Source organism: Scardinius erythrophthalmus, assembly GCF_964197995.2.
Source record: "Scardinius erythrophthalmus genome assembly, chromosome: 17".
NCBI classification, from domain to species: Eukaryota; Metazoa; Chordata; class Actinopteri; order Cypriniformes; family Leuciscidae; genus Scardinius; species Scardinius erythrophthalmus.
The window spans coordinates 34,598,245-34,621,130 of record NC_138237.1 but is presented as its reverse complement, the minus strand read 5'-3'; the positions used below and the strand labels follow the sequence as shown (position 1 = coordinate 34,621,130).

Here is a 22,886-nt window from a genome sequence, read left to right as displayed (position 1 = left end):
AGCAATGACTGTTGATATGAAGTGTCAAGCTGGGACCCACACAGCTGAGTTTATGTAGTCCACAGCAGTTACACAACCCAGTATGTGTGCGAATTCAGAACATCCCTGGTTTTCTCAGTCTTCCGTGTTTTGAATGTGATTATCGGAAGTGTTGGGGAAAGTTACTTTGAAAATGAATGCATTACAATATTGCGTTACTCCCTTAAAAAGTAACTAATTGCGCTACTTAGTTACTTTTTTTGAAACGTTACTTAGTTACGTTAATTTTGCGTTACTTTTTTTGCACCTGGGCTGGGCTTGTTTTTTTTTATAACAAAAAAGTTATATTTTTGGGCAACATGCCAAATGTGAAATAATAAGCCTCAGGCTGAAGGAAATTCACGGCTGTACAATAGAGGGCGCAGCTCAAACAAACCTATCAGCTCTGCTGCCATTTCCGGATAACGGAAGAATAGGATGCAACACTTACTTTAACCAATAAAAACTAAAAACACAGACGTTACGCTGTGGCGACGAATGAGGTTTCAAGTAGAAAGCCTCTCATCTTCGAGAAATAAAATAAGCCTACATACGTAACCGAGACGTTCCCTTTCGTGGTCACTACGAGTTACGTTGTGACAACGAATGGGGTTCCCGTATAATCACGCCACCTCGGCTGTCTTCCAGTGCCCTGCGCAAGTCTGAGATCCCTGTCGTGAGACTAGCACGGACAAAGGACTCCTGCTTAAGACAGGAATACCAAGGTACACTTGGAAGCATATCTCAGTGGAAATATGCAATCAGTGCCAGCCCGAAAGGGGGGGACTTACAGAATACACATATGACCCTGGAGGGGGCTGCATATGGAGAATCCACTGGGGTGTCCAGCCGCAGGTGGAATATTTCAACACAATATTTCAAAGCCGTGAGAGCTCGTCGGCTGCACAGCTCAGGTCTCCCGGGATTTAAATGGCTCGAAGCAACCTCAGATGCTTCTGACTCCATAGGATGAGGTGGCGGGTGAGTTGCGACATATGACGGGAGCGCAGACCATCTTGTTGGTTGATGTACACTACTGTCGCGGTATTGTCTGATCGGACTAGTACGTGCTGACCCATGAGCAGCGCATGAAAGCGGTGCAGGGCGAGACATACTGCCAGCAACTCGAGGCAATTGACATGCCAAAGGCACTGGGGTCCTGTCCAGTAGCCCGCCGCAGCATGTCCATTGCAGATGGCACCCCAGCCCGTGGTGGAGGCATCTGTTGAGACAACAACATGCCTGGAAACTCGTTCTAAGGGCACTCCGGCCCGTAGAAAGCTGAGGTTCGTCCACGGGGTTAAGGTCTGACGGCAGGTCGGAGTAACTGGTACTCGGAGCGTGCCGGGTTGCCATGTCCACCTCGGGACTCGATCGCGAAGTCAGAGCTGAAGCGGTCTCTTATGAAGCAGTCCGAGCGGCGTTACTCCGGCTGCGGATGCCATATGCCTCAGCAGTGACTTCGTGCTCTCGCTCGTAAGCTGCGTGCACATGGCGACCGAGTCGATTTCTATACCGAGAAAAGAGATCCTCTGCACCAGGGCAAAGTTTGCTCTTCTCTCGGTTGACCCGAAAGCCCAGATGGGCTAGGTGCCGGAGCACTAATGAAGTAGGGGCTGTAGAACCCGGACTTCATTTCGGCTAGAGGGACAATCTCGACCGCACATTTCGCCAGTAAGGTAGTGACCTCCGTACGCATGAAAGGGGCATTGCCACCCACCATAGTGTAACAGACTCCTCGGAAGCGGGGAGGAGATTGTGCGAACTGAATCGCATAGCCGAGCCTGATAGTTCTCTCGACCCAGCGGGACAGGTTGGGAGCTCTAGCCAGGCTCCCAAGAACTGAACCAGCGGGATCATGGGAACCACAGACGTACCCTCGGTGGGGAAGCGAAGCAGAATGACCGGCCCGGACGTGGGCGGCATAGTGACCCGGTGTGGGGGCATGGTCATTGGAAGGATCAGTGTTCCACAGGGGCCTGCTCTGACAGGGGTCTGGTGACAGAGGGGGGCGAGAGTGGCGAGGCTTGTGAGCGGCGCACACTGTCATCCGGGACCTCTGGGGGCTCGGAGGAAGGGGCATCAGTTCTTAAAAACAAAAGATTATCCCCCGGCCCTCCACCGGGGGAAGGAATGGTCCTTCTACCAGCTCCTGAGAAGGACTGAGTCCTAACTCCAAGCTCCAAGCTAGCCTGTCTCAGGAGTGCTGCTTAGCCTGGTGTTTTAGCCAGCTAAGGAGCGGAGACGGATGGTTCTCAACCACACCGCCGAAAAGCCCAGCCTGGGATATGGGGGAGCTGAGAAAACGAGTTCCCAGACACCGTCACATCAACCTGACGGTGCCAATTCCTGGTCCACACTTGTGGACATCCCCTGGCCCAGAGATCATGGAGGTACTGATGTCGCCCGTAGAGCGAGGTCAGTAGTGTGCGTGGCGGATCGACCAGCCCGGACAAGGGAGGCATAGTGTCCCTGCGTGGGGGCGGGGGTGAGTTTCCGCGTTCTGTCAGTGTTGGCCAGGGCAGGACCAGCGTTCCACAGCGGCCAGGTTTGACAGAACTCCCGGGTCAGCACTGCCTTGATGGCAAAGACGACACAGCACTGTATGCCTGTGCCACAATAGAGGCAGAGAACATACAGACCATGATCGCCGAAGGCAGAGGACGCCCGCGGGCCGTGATAAGTAACGGGAACTCTCGCAACCCGGAGGCGTCCTGATGCACGTCCGGGAAGAAAGGCACTGGAGGCGAGTGCTGGTAGTGTAGCACGCGCCGCACCCAGGAACCAATCGCCTAGCCTACAGAACTCGGGGGAGGGCAGCGCCACTCCAACCGACATTTTCAGCTGCCTGGGAAAGCATGGCTGTCAGCTCTGGATCTGACTCGACTAACGCTGGCACTCCCGATGGAGGCAACACAGTTGAATCCTCATTTCCAGAGGAATCAAGCCCGCCTTGTGATGCTGTGAGTGACATGACATCATCTGCCGGAGCCCCGAATGAAAAACTGGGCCCCCGAGAGGAACCAGCCACACACGGAAGCCCCACGGTTTACGATGTGGAGGGGGGCATGGCTCGAGGAATGACTCATCGGTTATATGCCACACAATAACCCTCAGATCACCCTGGCCACCAGCCAAAGTATCCCCTCTCGAGGAAGAGATAAATTGGGGTGTGGTAGAGGGGACTCTACCCGACTCTACCCACACAGAGATCATTGAGTCTCGATCTATAAACATTGCGATGGTCATGGTCCCGCAATGAAAACATGACTCATCCACGAGCGCTGCCAAGTGTGATTAAGCCCAACATGCGAAACAGCGCTTGTGACCATTAGGCAGATGGGTCACGCGCCCACATCCAGAAAATACACGGGCAAACCGTCTTGAAAAAGACATGCCGCATGCAGCTCTTTTAGAGAGAGGAAAAGCTCAGCAGAGTGCTGAAGCGCCCAGGGAGAAACACACACACTGTCGGCAGATCACTGCACAGATCAGCAGCAGGCAATGCGAATGCGCCGTCGCACCAACACACTGAAGGGCCACTTGTCTCGTAGAGTGAAGATGATTTAGACTGGCTCGTGGGAGTGAAGAGAACTCTTGGCTCCGAAGCGAAAAACATATATGCATGTTGCTAGCGTACTTCCTTATATACCCACGAGGTAAGGCGGAGTTACGCAATGCAAATTCCGCAGACCCATGGCATTTCTTTACTATTGGCTCATTTTATTTATCGAAGATAGGAGGCTTTCTAAGCAAAAACCCATTCGTCGTCATAACATAACTCGTAGTGACCACGAAAGGGAACTTGCATTACTTATTAAAAGAAGTAACTCAGATATTTTGTTGGAAATTTTAAAAGTAATGCGTTACTTTACTAGTGACTTGAAAAAGTAATCTGTTTACGTAACTCAAGTTGCTTGTAATGAGTTCCCCCCAACACTGATTCTCATTATCTTTTTGTCTTCTCTTGGCAGCCATGCTGGCGGGCGCCACCGCCGTGTACAGTCAGTTCATCAGTCAGCTGACAGAGGAGGGCGAGCCCTGCTGTCCTGTGTGTCAGCGCGTGTTCCCCTCAGAGGCCGAGCTCCAGGACGTCATTAATGACATGCAGTCCAAGCTGCGGCTCGTCCCAGACAAACTGAAGAACACCGAGCAGGACCTGAAGAGGAAAGAGCGCAGGCGTGATGAAATGATGGCACTGAAGCCCATCAGGCAATAACACTTTTCTGGACATTCAGTCATCACTTTATTTATTTATTTGTCCATTCCTCAATCTATTTACTTACTATTAACTATCCATCCTTTACTTCATGTTTATACATCCATCTTTTACTTCACCTATTCATGCATCCATCCATCATTCACCTGTTTATCCCTTCATTCCCCATCCTTCCATCCATCCATCCATCCTCCTGTTTACCCCTTCATTCCCCATCCATCCATCCATCCTCCTGTTTACCCCTTCATTCTCCATCCTTCCATCCATCCATCCATCCATCCATCCATCCGTCTGTTTATCCCTTCATTCCCCATCCTTCCATCCATCCATCCTCCTGTTTACCCCTTCATTTCTCATCCTTCCATCTGTTCATCCATCCTCCTGTTTACCCCTTCATTCCCATTCCTTCCATCTACCCATCCACCTGTTTACCCCTTCATTCCCCATCCTTCCATCCATCCATCCATCCATCCATCCATCCATCCATCCTCCTGTTTACACCTTCATTCCCCATGCTTCCATCTATCCATCCATCTGTTTATCCCTTCATTCCCCATCCTTCCAACCATCATCCACCTGTTTACCCCTTCATTCCTCCATCCTTCCATCCATCCTTCATTCCCCCATCCTTCCATCCATCCTCCTGTTTACCCCTTCATTCCTCCATCCTTCCACCTGTTTACCCCTTCATTCCCCATCCTTCCATCTATCCATCTAACCATCCACCTGTTTACCCCTTCATTCCCCATCCTTCCATCTATCCATCCTCCTGTTTACTCCTTCATTCCCCATCCTTCCATCCATCCATCCATCCACCTGTTTACCCCTTCATTCCCCCATCCTTCCAACCATAGTCCACCTGTTTACCGCTTCATTCCTCCATCCATCCACCTGTTTACCCCTTCATTCCTCCATCCTTCCATCTATCCATCCACATGTTTACCCCTTCATTCCCCATCCTTCCATCTATCCATCTAACCATTTACCTGTTTACCCCTTCATTCCCCATCCATCTGTCCACCTATTTACCCCTTCTTTCCCTATCCTTCCATCTATCATCCATCCACCTGTTTACCCCTTCATTCCCCATCCATCTGTCCGCCTATTTACTTCTTCATTCTCCATCTATCCATCCATCCATCCATCCACCTATTTACCCATTCATTCTCTATCCTTCCATCTATCCATCCATCCACCCGTTTACCCCTTCATTCCCCATCATTCCATCTATCCATCCATCATCCACCTGTTTACCCCTTCATTCCTCCTGTTTACCCCTTCATTCTCCCATCCATCCTTCCTCTTGTTTATCCCTGCATTCCCCATCCACCTGTCTGCCTATTTACCCGTTCATTCCCCTATCCTTTCATCGATCCATCCGTCATCCACCAATTTATCCCTTCATTCCCCCATCCTTCCGTCATCCATCCATTCATCTAGCTGTTTATCCCTTCATCTGTCTATCTATCCATCATCCACCTGTTTATCCCTTCATCTATCTATCCATCATCCACCTGTTTCTCCCTTCATTCCTCCATCCATCTATCCCATCCATCATCCACCTGTTTATCCCTTCATTCCTCCATCCATCATCCATCCATCATCCACCTGTTTATCCCTTCATTCCTCCATCCATCATCCATCCATCATCCACCTGTATATCCCTTCATTCCTCCATCCATCATCCACCTGTTTATCCCTTCATTCCTTCATCCATCTATCCATCCATCATCTACCTGTTTATCCCTTCATTCCCCCATCCGTCCATCATCCATCCTCCCTCCTGTTTATCCTTTCATTCCCCATCGTTCACCCATCCATCCACTTATTTTATCCCCTTATATTGATATTGATCAATATTTTTTGTCTTGACAGCCAGTCCATAGTGGAGCTCCAGGAGAAAGAGCTGCCAGAGCTCAGAAATAAACTCCAGCGTGTGAATCGAGACATTGAGAAGTTGAAAGGAGATACTGAGGAGCAGGAGACACTGCTGTGCACACTGATGTCTGAGGAAGACACCGCCAAGGCCTGTCTGCAGGACGTCTCCCTCATGGATCGCTTTCAGGTCTAAGCTCATCTCCAGCCAAGTCAAGTCAAGTCAAGTCAAGTCAACTTTATTTATATAGCGCTTTTCACAATACAGATTGTATCAAAGCAGCTTCACAGTATTAAATAAAATAGTACATCAGTGTATGTTTCTGGTGTAAAACATCCACGTTTGGTAATGCAGATCAATAGCACTGTTGAATCGATTAATCAAATTAAGTATCCCCAACTGAGCAAGCCAAAGGCAACAGTGGCAAGGAACCGAAAAACTCCATTAGGTGACCTAATGGAGAAAAAAAAAAAACCTTGGGAGAACCCAGGCTCAGTCGGGGGCCAGTTCTCCTCTGGCGTTTATGAAGTAGAGACCGGATTTAACTGTAAGATTAAAATATTATATGAATGCCTGGCTGAAGAGATGCGTCTTTAATCTAGTTTTAAACTGGGAGAGCGAATCTGAGCAACGAACAGTATCAGGAAGGCTATTCCAGAGTTTTGGTGCTAAATGTGAAAATGCTCTCCCTCCTTTGGTGGATCTGGATATCCTAGGTATGACCAGAAGCCTCGAATTTAGTGATCTTAAAGAGCGCGATGGATTATAGGGCGATAGAAGATCCGTTAAATAAACTGGAGCTAAGCCGTTTAGGGCTTTATAAGTCAGTAGCAATACCTTGTAATTAATACGGAACTTTATAGGTAACCAATGTAGTGATGATAAAATTGGTGTTATATGGTCAAACTTTCTTGATCTAGTAAGAACTCTAGCGGCGGCATTTTGGACTAACTGTAGCTTGTTTATTGAGGATGCAGGACAACCAGCTAATAAAGCATTACAGTAATCTAGTCTCGAGGTCATGAATGCATGAACTAGCTTTTCTGCATCAGAAACAGATAGCATGTTACGTAATTTAGCAATATTTCTAAGGTGAAAAAAGGCTGTTTTTGTAACATATGAAATATGATTTTCAAAAGACAAGTTACAATCTAATATAACACCCAGGTCTTTTACTGTAGAGGATAAAGTAACAGGACACCCTACTATGTTAAAGTTGTATTGAAGGAGGTTTTGTGGGCGGTTTTTTGAACCGATAAGTATTACCTCTGTCTTATCTGGATTTAATAAAAGAAAATTGTGCGTCATCCAATCTTTTATATCTTTAACACACTCTGTCAATTTGGATAATTTAGCGTTTTCATCCGGCCGTGATGAAATATATAGTTGAGTGTCATCAGCATAACAATGGAAACTAATTCCATGTTTCCTTATAATATTTCCAAGTGGCAGCATATATATTGAGAATAATAGAGGGCCTAACACAGATCCTTGCGGCACTCCATAGTTTACTGGAGTTATGATCGATTTTTCTCCGTTTAAATAGACAAAATGGTAGCGGTCAGATAGGTATGATCTGAACCAGCTTAATGCTTGTCCTTGAACACCGGTATAGTTTTGTAGCCGATCTAAGAGTATTGTGTGATCTATAGTATCGAACGCAGCACTAAGATCAAGTAAAACTAGTATTGAGATACAGCCTTGGTCAGAAGCTAAGAGTAAATCATTTGTGATTTTAACGAGCGCAGTTTCAGTGCTATGATGCGGCCTGAACCCAGACTGAAACTTTTCATAGGTGTCATTTTCTTGCAAGAAAGAGCCCAGTTGGGCAGACACAACTTTTTCTAATATTTTGGACATAAAAGGAAGATTTGAAATGGGTCTATAATTTGCAAGGTTATTTGGGTCTAATTGTGGTTTCTTAATTAGTGGTTTTATAACTGCCAATTTAAATGTTCTTGGAACATGACCTAAAGATAAAGACGAGTTAATAATATTGAGGAGAAGCTCTTCCACTATAGGTAACACTTCTTTCAATAGTTTAGTTGGTATGGGATCTAATAAACATGTTGTTGTTTTAGAGGAAATGATAAATTTATTTAACTCTTTTTGTTCTATAGTTGTAAAGCACTGTAATTGTTCTTGCGGGGTGATAATCGAGGCTGAATTATAAGGCGCGATTGAAGATTGAACGTTTACAATTGTGGATCTGATGTTTTCTATTTTCTCAGTGAAAAAATTCATGAAATCATTACTACTAAACTGTAACGGAATATTTTGTTCAGGTGACGCTTGTTTATTTGTTAGTCTAGCCACGGTGTTAAATAAGAACCTAGGATTGTTTTGGTTATTTTCTATTAGTTTGCGGAGATGCTCAGCCCTGGCCGCTTTTAGGGCCTTTTTATAGCGTGACGTACTGTCTTTCCAAGCGATTCTAAAAACCTCTAAATTAGTTTGTTTCCATTTACGCTCTAAATTACGGGTTTCTCTCTTTAGAACACGAGTAGTATTGTTGTACCATGGTGCTTTAATTTTCTCTCTGACCTTTTTTAGTCTCATAGGTGCAACAATATCCCATTTTCCAGAGAGAACGGTGCTCATAGTGCTGGTTAGTTCGTCTAGTTCATCTGTTTGTTTAGGTTCAGGCAGCAGCTGAGACAGATCCGATAAGCTGTTTGAAAAATTATCTATGGTGGATGGAAGGATTGTTCTGCCTAATCGATAACGCGGCGCAGCATGATATATTACCGGGGTACGTAATATGCAAGTTACCATGTAATGGTCAGTTACATCATCACTTTGCGGAATGATATCTATATCGGTTGGATCGTTTCCATGTGATATAATTAAATCGAGTGTATGATTAAAACGATGAGTCGGTCCGGTAACGTTTTGCTTAACCCCAAAGGAGTTTAATAAGTCTATAAACGCAGCCCCGAACGTATCATTTTGATTATCTACGTGTATGTTAAAATCTCCAACAATTAATATTTTATCGACATTGACCAATAGATCTGAGAGAAAATTTGCAAATTCTTTTAGGAAATCAGCGTAAGGCCCTGGTGGTCTATATACGGTAGCCAAGGCTAAAGATAATAGGGATGTTTTTCTATCATCTAAGAGCGTAACATTTAGTACAAGTACTTCAAATGAAATAAACTTATAACCCGTTTTCTGAGTAACATTGAGAATATCTCTATAGATAGTTGCAATACCGCCGCCACGACCAATCAGACGGGGCTCGTGCTTATAGGAGTATCCTGATGGAGTAGACTCATTTAGACCGAAATAATCATTTGGTTTAAGCCAGGTTTCAGTAAGGCAAAGTACATCTATGCTATTATCTGTGACTATTTCATTTACAATAACTGCCTTAGGTGTGAGTGATCTAATGTTTAAAAGACCTAGCTTTAGAAATTGTTTTTGTTTACTAATAGCAACATTTTCTGTTTTAATAACAATTAGATTTTTCCTAGATCCTGCAATAGATTTATTATTTGATCGCACTAAACGAGGAATAGACACAGTTTCTATGCAATGTTCTACACTAGTATTTATATCAGTTAATTTGGTGCAGCAGAGACTATGATTTGGACTTTTGGTTACTAGTCAAAAGGTATTTAACGTTTTGGAGATGTTATCTGACAGAAGATCCGATCCGAATCTGTTTGGGTGTAAGCCATCAGCACGGTATAGCCTAGGACGCTCCCAAAACAGATTCCAATTATTTACAAAGAGCAGTTTCTGCTCATTGCACCATGACGTTAACCATTCATTTAGCGCGAATAATCTACTAAACTTGTCATGTTCTAGACGGTACGTGGGAAGCGGTCCTGACACAATGATCGTTATATCAGGCGATGTGCTGCGTACCGTATCGATCAGATTCCTGAAGTCTTTCTTCAGAACTTCCGTCTGGCGCAGCCTGATGTCGTTCACTCCCGCGTGCAATACCAAAGTTCCGACGCGCTCGTTATCGTTCAGAATCTCGGGAACGCGAGCAGCGATTTCAGAAACACGAGCACCAGGAAAGCAGTGACTGTGCACCTTATTTTTACCTGATGTAGCATGGACGTGCCGAACAATGGAATCACCGATGATCACAGCATCGCGTTCTGTTTCGCGAAGAGCGGAGAAGCGGTTCTGTGTGGACAACTCGAAAACCGGGAGGGTCGGAGAGGGTCTTGGTCTAGACCTGACTCGCGTCTTCCGCTGCGGAAATATCCAGGCTTCGTGGTGGCGTGTTGGAGCCGGAGTGAACGAGACCATGGCTGATCGCGACCTTGGCGCTCGGAACCGATGCAGAGTAACGCACGGAGTAGACGAGGTCGGAGTCAGCCGGTTAGTAACATTAATCTCTGATTTGTGAGCATCAGCGCGTGATGTTTCAAGAGCTAAACGCCGGTCTCTCAGCTCGGCCTGTCTCACTAAAAGGTCGTGGATCTGTTTCTCAACAGCTTCCAGCTCAGACTGTACCGCGTGCAGCTCAAATGTGTCCTCACCTGCACCAAAAGGTAGACTACTTGCATCTGATATATTCGCCATTTTAACAGATGGACAGTAAGTTAGCAACGACACTACCAGTGATGCTATCAATTAATACTAATTTCTGACAAGCGTCTTAGATATAATCCGTCTTTTAAGTGGTACGGGTGTAGAGTAGACGCACGATAGGTGAAAAATGTTTGTAAGTGAGTGTTGAGAAGACGCGTTCAGCCGTGATCCCCGGGAGTAACCTATAAGAGTATCCAGCGTAGAATCACTAACAGGCTTGAGACACGTCTGCTCAACAGTCCGCGTTGTAACTATGAGGTTTGAGCAGTAGTGCTTCTCAGTGAGGAAAAGTAGAAAATGTTTGTTGTAAGTAAGTTTAAAGAGTAAAATCAAGAATTATAAATCAAATCGATAGAGATCCAAAGACAACAACGCGTTCAGACGCGACGCATGCGCATTCGACAACAGGAAGTATCACGAGCCAGCCCAAACACAGAAAATAAAACGTTAATAGTTAGATGACTGCTTGTAATTTGCGAGCGAGTTTAGTCATCATCAGTCTAGTCACTAATAAACAATAATTACGTGTCATAATAAAAACATAATTATAATGCCTATGATTCTGACGGATTACAGATAGCTGTTAACAAGGCAATAGCAACGGACCGGACAACTTAGCCGAGCTTCAGACTCACATGATAAAGTCCCGTCCTCACCTGTGCCATGCATCATTATTGGCTGGGGCTACACATTCCACAGGAATTCAGGAAGAAAATATGAAAATATAGGCAGTAGTGTATCTGTAGACACAAACACCGCTGCACACTTCTAGTGGACCATAAACCGTGATTGAGAGGTATTATTTTTCTATTAGTCTATACTTAATTTTTTTTAGAAAATCCTGCATAACTGCACCTTTAAGTCTGATGTCATACATTACAGTTTCAAGGTCCAAATGCTCCTTTGGATCCCAAAAGCAAACAAACTGTGCTAATATACACTCATGGTGTGCTGTACTACTCCTGAAAAAATAACGATCTTAACCTTTATCTCCATAGAAATCTTAGTTGGCCAGACATTTTTTTTATGAATCTTTAAAATTTTGGAGTCCAGAGACACTAGTGTTCTCCTTGTTTTTTTTTTTTTTAAAAGCTTAGCTTAAAGGTGTGCTATAAATGAATAGTTCTCATAAATGGCTTTCAATATATTATTCTTACTTTAAATGGAGTATAAACTTTGACGCAACAATAATGGACGTGGCACAACTTAACAAGCAGTATTTTTATTGAACTGTGGGTAATCAGAATGTTTCCTGTCATATGTAGCTTGACCTGAAGGATGTGGAGAGAAAGATCGCTCAGCATGCAGCCAAGCTTCAGGGAGTTGACCTCAGCCGAACCATGACGCAGGTCAGCCAGGAGAAACAAGAGACCCAACACCGCCTGGACACCAGTACGTTCAGTTATGTAGAATACAAAACACTTTTTGTGAATCTCATGTGAATGTACACTCTTGTTCAAAAGTTTGGGGTCTGTAAGAGCTTTTGAAAGAAGTATCTTCTGCTCACCAAGGCTGCATTTATTTGATCAAAAATACAGTAAAAACATGTGAAAATTTTTTACAATTTAAAATGTTTTCTGTTTTAATATATACAAAAATAGTAGTGTAATTTATTCCAGTGATGGCAAGGCTGAATTTTGAGCATCATTACTCCAGTCTTTAGTGTCACATGATCCTTCAGAAATCATTCTGATATGCTAATTTGGTACTGCTTAAAACAGTTGTGCTGCTTAATATTTTTGTGGAAACCATGATACTTTTTTCAGGAGTCTTTATGGATAGAAAGTTCAAAAGAACAGCATTTCAAACCGCAATCTTTTGTAACATAATAAATATCTTTACTGTCAATTTTAATCTGTTTAAATAGTCTTTTGCTAAATTAAAGTAGTCATTTTTTTTTATCTTACTCACTCCAATCTTTTGAATGGTTATGTACATCATTTTAAACATTTGTCATTTGTTCTTTGATATTCTTATTTTATATTTATATATACATTTTTAAGGGAAATTGTATGTCCTGGGTACTGTATCAACAGATAGACTGAACAACCAACCCAGATAGATAGATAGATAGATAGATAGATAGATAGATAGATAGATAGATAGATAGATAGATAGATAGATAGATAGATAGATAGATAGATGTTTGAGCTGTTTTAACTGAAAGCAACTTGCACCGACATATCTTAAAATATATCAGTACAATTGTTTTTTCTAAAGATTCACACCAGTAATGTTTTTTTTCTAAGGCATGTTTATAAAAGCTACTTAAATGTCCTAATTTATCTAAGGCCTAATCCTGGCTTAATCAATGCAATGTTTTAAGTTTTAAAGTAGTTATTTGCTGTTGATGTCATGATAAATAATCCAATGTCCTCAATTTATTTTTAAAGTCTGAATGCATTAATGTAATATAATAATGTAATGTAAAAGAAACTGCATGCATTTTTAATATAAAATAAGTATTAGCAAAATGCTATTGAAATTCATTTTAAATGTAGCATGTCACACCACAAAAAAGTATTTTATGTCAAATTCCCAAATACTGGTAAAATAAGTTCTAACACCTACTGTATATGACCCTGTTTATCACTGTGTCTCCATGTGATGCTCCTCGTGTTTAGCCTGCAGTAAGATCGAGCTGAAAAGGAAACTGATCCAAGACCAGCAGGAGCAGATCCAGGCCTTGAAAAGCAGCGTAAACGAGATTCGTGGAGAAAAGCTCCATATCTCCAGCAACATGCAGAAGCGTCAACAGTTGGAGGAGCAGTGTGTGGAGTTCTCCACTGAAATCCAGACGCTCCAACGAGACATTCGAGTGAGGAGCGCCTCTCCACTTTAATGTGCCTTTGATTCATAATGAGAAAAGTTCCCTTTCATAGGTTCACTCGATGCAGCGTCATTAGCTGACATTATCGAAACACCCTCCAGGTATGACGATTGTCTGAAACCTGTACAATCACACCAATTCATTGGCTGATTGTGCTTGCACCAGTCACTAAGGCATGTCTCACCAGTGCTTTAAAAGGATGTTATCATGGCATCACTCATCAGATTTCTGTTCTTCAGAAATCTGAGCCATGTAGTGTGTTTCTTCTGATTTTAATGGATTTGTCGTGTTTGGTGGCCTTCATCACGTAGATTATTATCCTCTGGGTGAACACAATGGCATTTCGTAAGTATGTGGCTCAGTGTCCTTTTTTATTACGAGCGAGGACTCGCATGATAAGTGCTTGGGCTATCATCATGCTCAAGCTGCCTTTAATGACTTGTCAGCACTGCAAGAATTTTAAAATGAAAGTGCTTAGTTTTTTTGTTTTTTTTTTCTGAGGAAACAATGATTGGACATCCCCCTCTAACTAGTTCTGCTATTGCTAAAGTGCTACATGACCTAAAGCTTAGGGATCCGATTGTTGAGTTAGGGGAGAGTGGAGGCTATGGAGAGTGAGCCAGTGAATTTCTGTGTCATGCTGTCCCTATCGCTCTCTAAATTGCATGCTGAAAGCCTCTCCGGATGAGTTTGCACTTGATGATTTGTGTACAGATCTGTTAGCTCGTGGTGCAATGTATTTGGTTTGGAGAATCATTATGATATTTTGTCCACAGCCGCTTCGGATTCTGAGTCCTTCTAGCAGCCAAGAGGTGTGTTCATCTTTATCCTGCAGTGAGTTGTTGGATGTTGTTTCTCCCACTGTGGATAAGCTTGGAGGAGACAACACAGCCTCAGGCTCAAGATACATGAGCAATTCTAGGCCACCTAAAGCATATCTGCCCCGCAGGCCTTTGCCTTTCTTCTAGGATCTCCATCAGGGTATATCAATCACAAACTCAGATGCTTCTGAGTTCACCACTATCTCTAAAACTGTCTCTGAGATGTAGCTGGTTGAAGGTACACTTGTTCCTCAGATTCAAACCGAAGATTGGTTTGCTATGATCTATCTGAAGGATGAGTATTTTTGTATTCAAATTGTCCAGAGGCACAGGAATTTCCTCAGGTTGGATTTTACCAGTTTTGTTTTTTTTCTCAATTGGCCCTGGCTCTCCTTATATTCATGAAATGTATGAAACATGCAGGTTCTAAACTACTTTGATCATTTAAATTTGGTTCTGATTTGTGGGGGCATGAGTTGACACTAAACCTTCAGAAAGGGTAGGATACCCTCTACGAGGCACATATGTGCCTTCAAGTGTTGTCTTATTGCATCGTGGTGCAGAGATTGACAGTTCGATCCGATTCACTGCCTGTGGGTTGACTCTCTGGTTTTCTGCTCTATCAAGGTGTGAGGCAGCCAAGACATTTCTGCTCTGTACATGTTCCCTCATTGCAGGGCTCCAGACTAACTTTTTTTCACCTCCGTCCTGGAACCGTCCTGAAAAACTATTTGAACCGTCCTAAAGTGAATGTCAACCGTCACAAAATAAACATGTTGTTTCTTTACTTTGTTTTTATCATCTATAGTTGTTAGCTGTTAGTCACATAATAAAAACACCATTAAAATGTTTATGATATATATTATTATATTTATTTAGCTCCATTCAAAGTAGTTATCCGTAAACAGGTAAAAAACAGATTTAATAAAAAAATAACAGATTTAATAAAAAAATAACAGGAGTTAAATGCTTTTTTGTATTCATGCAGAACAAATCTTTTTTTTTATACATATATGAAAATTAAGAGAAAAATACATACAGCTCAAAACGTTTTTGAGTTGGTTGGATTAAAAAATAACAAATAAATACTGGTGACTACATATCTCAAAAATATCATCATTCTTTATTCTTTGAAGCAGCAGACATATTTATTTGTATGAATTAAATATAATGAATCCTTATTAAAGCTATTAGTGAGCAGTGAATGCTTTTCTCTTTTTCTTTTGTTGCTTGATCAATTTTAAGGACACAGACCGCATTAGGTTTATTACGCACTGTCACTTTAAGACATCGGATCATGTCCAATGACATGCGGATCCAATTTAACTAATGCACATCCGATACACTCAAAACTGTTTAAGACATAACCACCATAGTTTACGTGAATACTCTCCAAAACGGACATTTCGACATAATATTTGTGTGTATTTGTCCATTCAGACAGGAAAGAGAGCTCAATTCAGTACTCGCGCGCTGTATAGGTGTCTATGTGTATGACTGCACGCTTCGGGTCGGATGTGTGCGCACAGAAAACCGTACCGAATAGAGCTCTTTTTTTTTTGCGTCGTCACTCTTATTCAGATCTAGCTGCTATATGTCTGCTCTACTCATTCTCCCAGACGTTTACATTTTTTAACGTTTTATGAGACATGCAGCGCATGTCAACCCGTGTGCCGCTGGGTAGATCAGCATGTTACAGAACAAATGTGCGCATCTATGATCTACCACAAACGCAGGACATCAGTTCTGACTGGATCGCTTCCCTAATCGTCACTATCTAACATTTTTGTCTAGTTTTTATTCGTTGACGAAAATGTCAATAGATTTTCGTCATAGTTTTTGTCATTCAGAACTAGTTTTTATTTAGTTATCGTCTCGTTTTCGTCTGTGAAAATAAGCCATGTGATAGATGTACCGCGAAACCGCGCGAAACAAGTCTCCGGGTGAGTAGTCGGTGATTGTAACTTTAGTAACAGCATGAGAAGACACGCTCCGTTGTAGTCAGCGCTTGGTCGGTTAATTTTGGCATTTTCTAAGCAAGTTACCCTAATAAGCTAGTAATAAATGAACACACATACAAAAATGTCTTTCGTCCTGTAGGCGTCCTGGAGAATATTTCTGTTCGTCCTAAAGACATTTTATATCGTCCCCAGGACGATAGGACGCCGTTAGTCTCGAGCCCTGCCTCATTGGATTTATCCTTTTGAAAGGGTTAACAGATTCTTCATTTGATCAATGGAATCAGTTTTAGAGAAGAGTCTGACACTTAAGACAGTGTTGTTATTGGCTCTGTCCTCTCTTAAGAGAATCAGAGATTTACAGGCCTGGCAAAGGTATTGTTATGACTTAGTTTAGGATATATACCCAAGGCTGCATCAACTTAATTTCATTCCTAGGTTGTAATGTTGTGCTTTTCTATTCCACCCTTTCAGTCTTGGGATAATGTAAAAGATTGCATAGGTGTTTCCCAGTTAAGACTATTTTAAGTCGATTTCGCTGCTATGTGGAAAAAATCCAACAGTTACAGAATGCACCGGTGCGTTTATCGACCCCAGAGAGTTAAAGGTTTATGTTGACCATTCAAGCTAATGGTGTAAGTCTGAGCAGCTGATGTTGCATTGGGTGAGAAATGCTATTTGTAAAGCTTACGAGGCGTGTGCTATCTTCACCTCTGGACACTTTTATCAGATTTTATAATCTTGATATTAACCTGACCCCAGGTTCCCAGTTTTGTTGTTTTTTGCTTGAGCGGGGTGTTATTTATTCATGTTTGTCAGTGTTTTGTGTTTATGCAATCACAGACTGATAAACCAGCAGATACCTCGTAGTGTAGTGATGTGGTTTACTGTTCCCATAGCTTCAGCTCCTGACTCAGCGTTAAATGAACCCATAAAAGGGAACATCTATAGATTACTTAAGTATTTATTCAGTAAAATTGCATCAAACTGATCAAAATGACAGTAATATACATTTTAGTATAATAATATAATGGTTGCTGAAAATTCAGCTTTGCCATCTCAGGAGTAACTTACATTTTAAATATATATTAAAATAGAAAACAGTTTTCACAGCAGTTGTTTTACTGTATTTTGATCAAGTAAATGCAGCTGTGGTGAGCATAAGATAATTCTTTCAAAAACATAAAATCTTACAGACCCCAGACTTTTAAACGATGATGTAATCATATTTTTACTGGTGTGTCATGATTTGTGTTTATTAGGATGCAAAGGAACAGATGTCTCCTCTAGCTGCAACTCTGGAGAAGCTCCAGCTGGAGAAACAGGACATTGCAAAGCGCAGGATGCAGAAATGGGAAGAAGGGCAAGAAAAGGTGTTGGTTCATTTGTTTTTCCATTTGTGTTTTAGGTTTTATGTGACGTATTTATGTTTACTGTGAAATTATTCACCACAATGTATTACATGAAAGGTTGTGGATTTTTACTTTAATGCAAGACAAAGGCATTGCTTATCATCAGAGTTGACTAATACTTTCTCTTAGATAAATTCACCCAAGGAAAAAGTTAAAAACTTGACCCTCCTTGAAAGAGAGATCACCAAGTACATTGAAGAGGGCAAAGACAGCTACAAAGAGGTACGACAAAATAATGTGCATCTCTTAGCTCTCGTTTCCTAATAAATGCAAGAAAGTTTTCTCATTTATTTTCTTTTTTACTTTTTCTTATTTAGCAAAAAGAAACTGAGCTACAAGAGGTGGAAAAACAACTACACGAGGCTGAAAAACAGCGAGAGAAGACCAATAAAGACATGGCCAACATCCGACAAGATATTGACACTCAGAAGGTCAAGCAAAGCTTCATGTGTTTTTGCTTTTGTTGTTGCATAGGCCTAGATATACAGTTGTAATCTAAATTATTCAGCCCCCATTGTAAATCAGATTTATTGGCAAAATTTACAGATGTTCAGCTGTTTGCAATGAACAAATCAAACAAAGGTAATTTAAATAGCTCAACACAACAAATGCTTCAAGTGGTTTCCCCAAATTCAACTGAAAATGCAACATTTAATGACTTCTGCAGTCTCAAAATTATTCAACCCTTTAATTGCAAGCATCTTTATTACTTAGTAGAACATCCTTATGCTGTTTGACCTGCTGCAAACGAGATGCTTAACCAGACAGCAGCTTCTGGCAGCGTTTCTGAGGAATCTTAGCCCATTCCTCATGAGCAATATTACCCCAGTAATATTCATTAATTCTGAATATTAGAATATTTTTCAGTAATATTCTTGGGTTTGCGTGCTGCAACTGTCTTCTTCAAATCCCACCAGATATTTTCTTTGGAAGTCAGGTGACTGTGAGGCCACCGTTGAATCTTCCAGGACTTCTTCTGCAACCAAGCCTCGTTGGAATTTTAGGTATGCTTGGGATCATTTTCCTGTTGGAAGGTCCAATGACGCCCAAGCTTTAGCTTCCTCATAAGGATTTCCTGATACTTTAATGAATCCATCTCTCCTTCCACACACTGCAGGTTTTCAGTGTAAGAGGATGCAAAGCAGCCCCAGAGCATCACCTAGTCCCACCATGCTTAACTGTTGGCAGAGGGTTTTTTTTTTTTTTTTTTTTTTTTTTTTTTTTCAGCAAATGCTTCTTTCTTGTTCCTCCAAACAATCGGCTGATCCATAGGGCCGAAAAGTTCCAGTTTTGTTTCATCGCTCCACAGAACCTCTGTGGCTTATTTATATGATTTTGAGCAAATTGGAGCGGACATTTCTTGTGCTTTTGGGTTAGTAGTGGTGTACGTTTTGGAGTTCTGGCATGAAAACCGCATGCGTTTATTAAGTACCTTACTGTGCAAGCTGAAACCTCAGTGTCTGTTGCCAGCAAGTCTTGCTGCAGGTCTTTTGCGGTCACTCGAGGGTTTTTCTTAAACTTGCCTTCTCAGAAATCTGGTTGCAGCCGTTAATATCTTCCTTTTTCTGCCCTGTCTAGATAGTGTAAGCACTGTTCCTTTAACTTTGAACTTGCAAACTATGCTTCCAGCGGTGTCTCTAGGAACATTTAGTGCATTCGCTATCTTTTTGTATCCTGTTCCTTGTTTGTGAATGCGATGATATCTTCTCTAACTTTTTGGACCATTCTTTTGACTTAGGCATATTTCTAACATGCAATCAAACGTGACACTCAACAAACCCAGCCAGTTCAGATATGTCGTGTTCACACCTGGTTCAACTAATGAAGCCTTTGATTGGTTGCATCAGATGTGCTTGAGACAACACCTGTTTTCCAGATTTGTGTTGTTGTGAGGAATTCTACTCGGGTGGTTGAATAATTTTGAGACTGCTGAAGTCATTAAAAGTTGCATTCATGTAATCACAGATGGACTTGATGATGGTGAGATCAGATCTCCGTGTGGAGCACCGGTTGTTGTCAGACTCCTTGTGCGTTTAAAAATCTCACTGGATTATTACAATTAATGGCAAAAGGAATGTTTAGAAATGTAAACGGATATTTCCTACTGACACACTACAGCAAAAGATATAAATAACTGTCTTAAACTTTTTGGGGGTGAAAACACTAAAGTGCCTAAGACTTTTGTACAGTACTGTATATATAAGTGCGTTCAATCGATTAAAAAAAAAACTAATTAATCACACATTTTTCTGAAATTAATCTGAATTTATCGTACCTAACATTAATTTTTTTCATATATTTTTTATTTGTAATAATTTCATATTTATTCTCCAAATGAATGTAGAAACAACATAAAGACAGTAGCCTATATTTTAATTATTTGTTTAATGAAAGAAGTCCAATATCACCGATACCAAAACTGCTATTGATGTCTCTATGAAATCGATTTTTTCAAAATTTTAGCCATTAATTGTAGGCATTTAGCATTACAGTATAATTTAATTATACAATATAGCTATTAATTTCCATTTTTAATGATATATGATTTTGTGATTTTTAACAGGTTCAAGAACGCTGGCTACAAGATAACTTGACCTTACGGAAGCGTGTGGAGGAGCTGAAAGAGGTGTCTAGAAAACGTGAGGCTTTGCTTAAGGAGATGGGAAACATGCAAGTCGTGCAGTTGCGCAAGTATGAGATTACTTATACCTCTTATATACAACTACCAAGTGCCAGTTAGGAGGTCCTGATGATGTTTGACACTTTCTGAAGCTCAGAAGACTTTATATGCTGAGTATGTTCTTTGGTTACCATAACTCTAAATGAATCTCTCTCACCAACTCATAGATTTTACTCCTCGCTACTTTAATGAAACCTAGTTTGTTTAAAGGGGAACTATGCCATTTTTTTTTTCTTAATTTACCTTAACTGAACAGCTTCGGAGTCATTGGAATGGTTATATGACTTTTTTCGGGTTGAATGGTGGTCTTCTCGCACCCCCCTAGTGCCTGTGAGCGGAAAAATCACCCTTGCAACTTTGGGCCGGCGGGCCTGACCTCAGCGTCAGGAAATCTAAACAATCTTCTGTGTATCATACACACCTCAGTGGACATGGCTCCATGCGTTCGCCGGCTTCTTTGAAAACAAATGCACATGACCATAGTTAGAAGATGGGAGAGGGGAGAGTCGCCAACGAGTTTTGACGACAGTGTTGTCAAATATCTATTCCGAAGCTGTAGAGAAACCTGCGAGAAAACAGCGAAGAAATTACCAAAACTGCATAGCGCCACTTTAAATGTTCACAAAGGGTGAGAGTTCAAATGAGTGTGTATCTTAAAGGTGCCATATGTAACAATTGAGGTAAAAATATCCCAAAAATGAGCTACACACATCAAAAGAATGAGAAGAAATAAGGGCGATGATGTCATTAAAAAAATGTCAAGTTATAGTGCTGCAGAGATATCAACCTTAATTAGCATTAGCATTACTAGCCACGGCCCGACAGGTGTCGTAATACCAGTTTCGGCCATGGGAGGCGGTATACGGGCAACATAACCACCAGCCAAACATGCAATACACGAATAACTCGCACGGCTTGTGGGCGTACTTGAACCTGATGTGGAAAGTACAGCCCACTACTACATTTCAGTTCAGGGAAGAGAGCGGAAGGATGGCTGAAGCCCTTGGCAAGAGACCCCTACCACCACCCGCTGCAGGGAAAAAACCGCGCTCTGAAGCACAAATAAAATCTCAAAAAGCTATCCGCCACACTGGCGGGTGAACGATCATACCAAAATATGACATTTTAAGCGCGCACGCGCTCTTCTGCCTCTAAGAACTAGCAGAGAGAGAGAGCGAGCCCCGGCCGCGCGCGCGCGCACTCACTCACTATATTCAGAGCGGTCAAGTTTCCCCGTACTTTTTGACAAGCGTCCTTGACAGGGCGGCCAGAGCTTCTTTGCAGCTCAAGTCGGCGGCGGTGTATACAGTTTTAGTAACGCTTTATCTGTTGACGGCGCTGAGGAAAAAGCTCCCGCCAATGGAAGAAGCTGTCGCCGCCCATTTGTGTCCTCCTGCGCACCCATCAAAGCCATGCAGAACGTCTTCAGCACTCACGGATCGCGCATACTCCGCCGCTGGCCAGGCTGCTTCTGCTTTACACACCCTGGACGCACGAAACGTAACGGAAAACATTGCAAGGTGTAATGAGACCGAATGTTTTTTGGTGACTAATGATAACTTAGCTAGAAGTGGTATTGCTAATGAAAATCAAACTTGATATATGCTGCTAAATTAGCTTCAGGCGGGCAGCGTAACACTCTAAATAGATGTTGTCCCTATTTTAACTTGTATATGTGCAGCTAAGAAGGTAGGGGCGGAGCATAGACCAATTCACTTTCTGGAGGTATACTGCCCCCATCTGGTATGGAATTTGGAGTATGACTTGATTTTTTTTTTGCCAGACATGACATATGGCACCTTTAAAGAGTGTATCTTCTGTTGTCAAGTGAGCGGCGAGAAGTGGAGCGAAAGTTGGATGACCTGAAAAAGAACCGCAGTGTGGCTGTCGGTCGGCAGAAAGGCTACGAGGACGAGATCCTCCGTTTTCGTAAAGAGCTCAATGAGGATCAATATAGCCGGGCTGAGGATCTCTACAGAGACAAAATGATTGTCATGAGAACAACAGAGTTGGCCAATAAAGACCTGGACATCTACTATAAAGCTCTAGACCAGTAAGTAGGTTTTGCTATCGGGGGTTTTCTGAAGGGTAATTTCAAGTAGCGGTTTGTCAGAGTGTGTAGGTTTGGTTTTGATGTGGTTCGGCAGAGAACAAGAAGCAACAATCAGCAACAGCCCATGTGTGCGATGACCTAGACTAAAGGAAGTCTGACTCAACTTTTAGCACTAATGGTGCAGTTGAATCATCACTAACTGGTGGGCTTAATATCACAGGGACTCCACAGATAGATGCTAAAACGCTTACCATGTTATAACCATTGCTATGGTGATCTTGCCATGTTTAGGTCTTGATAATATAAGTAAAATAATTTGGTAATGTATACAAAATTTGGTCCAAAACACTATATTACACACTATATACATTTTTGTCTATTTATTCAGAAAATACTAAGAAATCGTTCAGCAGATGAGATTATACAATGCGTTTTACGTAAGAGAAACATAGAAAGCAATTTTTC

At 42.1% G+C, this 22,886-nt stretch overlaps 1 protein-coding gene across 4 annotated transcripts in view; it reads left to right on the top strand.

Moving 5' to 3' along the window:
* LOC308705953 (DNA repair protein RAD50-like) overlaps window positions 1–22,886 on the top strand; it is a 75,128-nt gene that overhangs the window by 33,470 nt on the left and 18,772 nt on the right. For 3 of the 4 annotated variants that reach the window (XM_081391274.1, XM_081391275.1, XM_081391277.1), the window contains 9 exons: window positions 3,993–4,230; window positions 6,113–6,302; window positions 11,933–12,059; window positions 13,292–13,485; window positions 17,539–17,649; window positions 17,818–17,910; window positions 18,006–18,119; window positions 20,252–20,379; window positions 22,197–22,421. In XM_081391274.1, the coding sequence (XP_081247400.1) occupies window positions 3,993–4,230; window positions 6,113–6,302; window positions 11,933–12,059; window positions 13,292–13,485; window positions 17,539–17,649; window positions 17,818–17,910; window positions 18,006–18,119; window positions 20,252–20,379; window positions 22,197–22,421 (1,420 nt within the window). The remainder of the gene's footprint in view (window positions 1–3,992; window positions 4,231–6,112; window positions 6,303–11,932; window positions 12,060–13,291; window positions 13,486–17,538; window positions 17,650–17,817; window positions 17,911–18,005; window positions 18,120–20,251; window positions 20,380–22,196; window positions 22,422–22,886) is intronic. The other variant, XM_081391276.1, reaches the window with a different exon arrangement.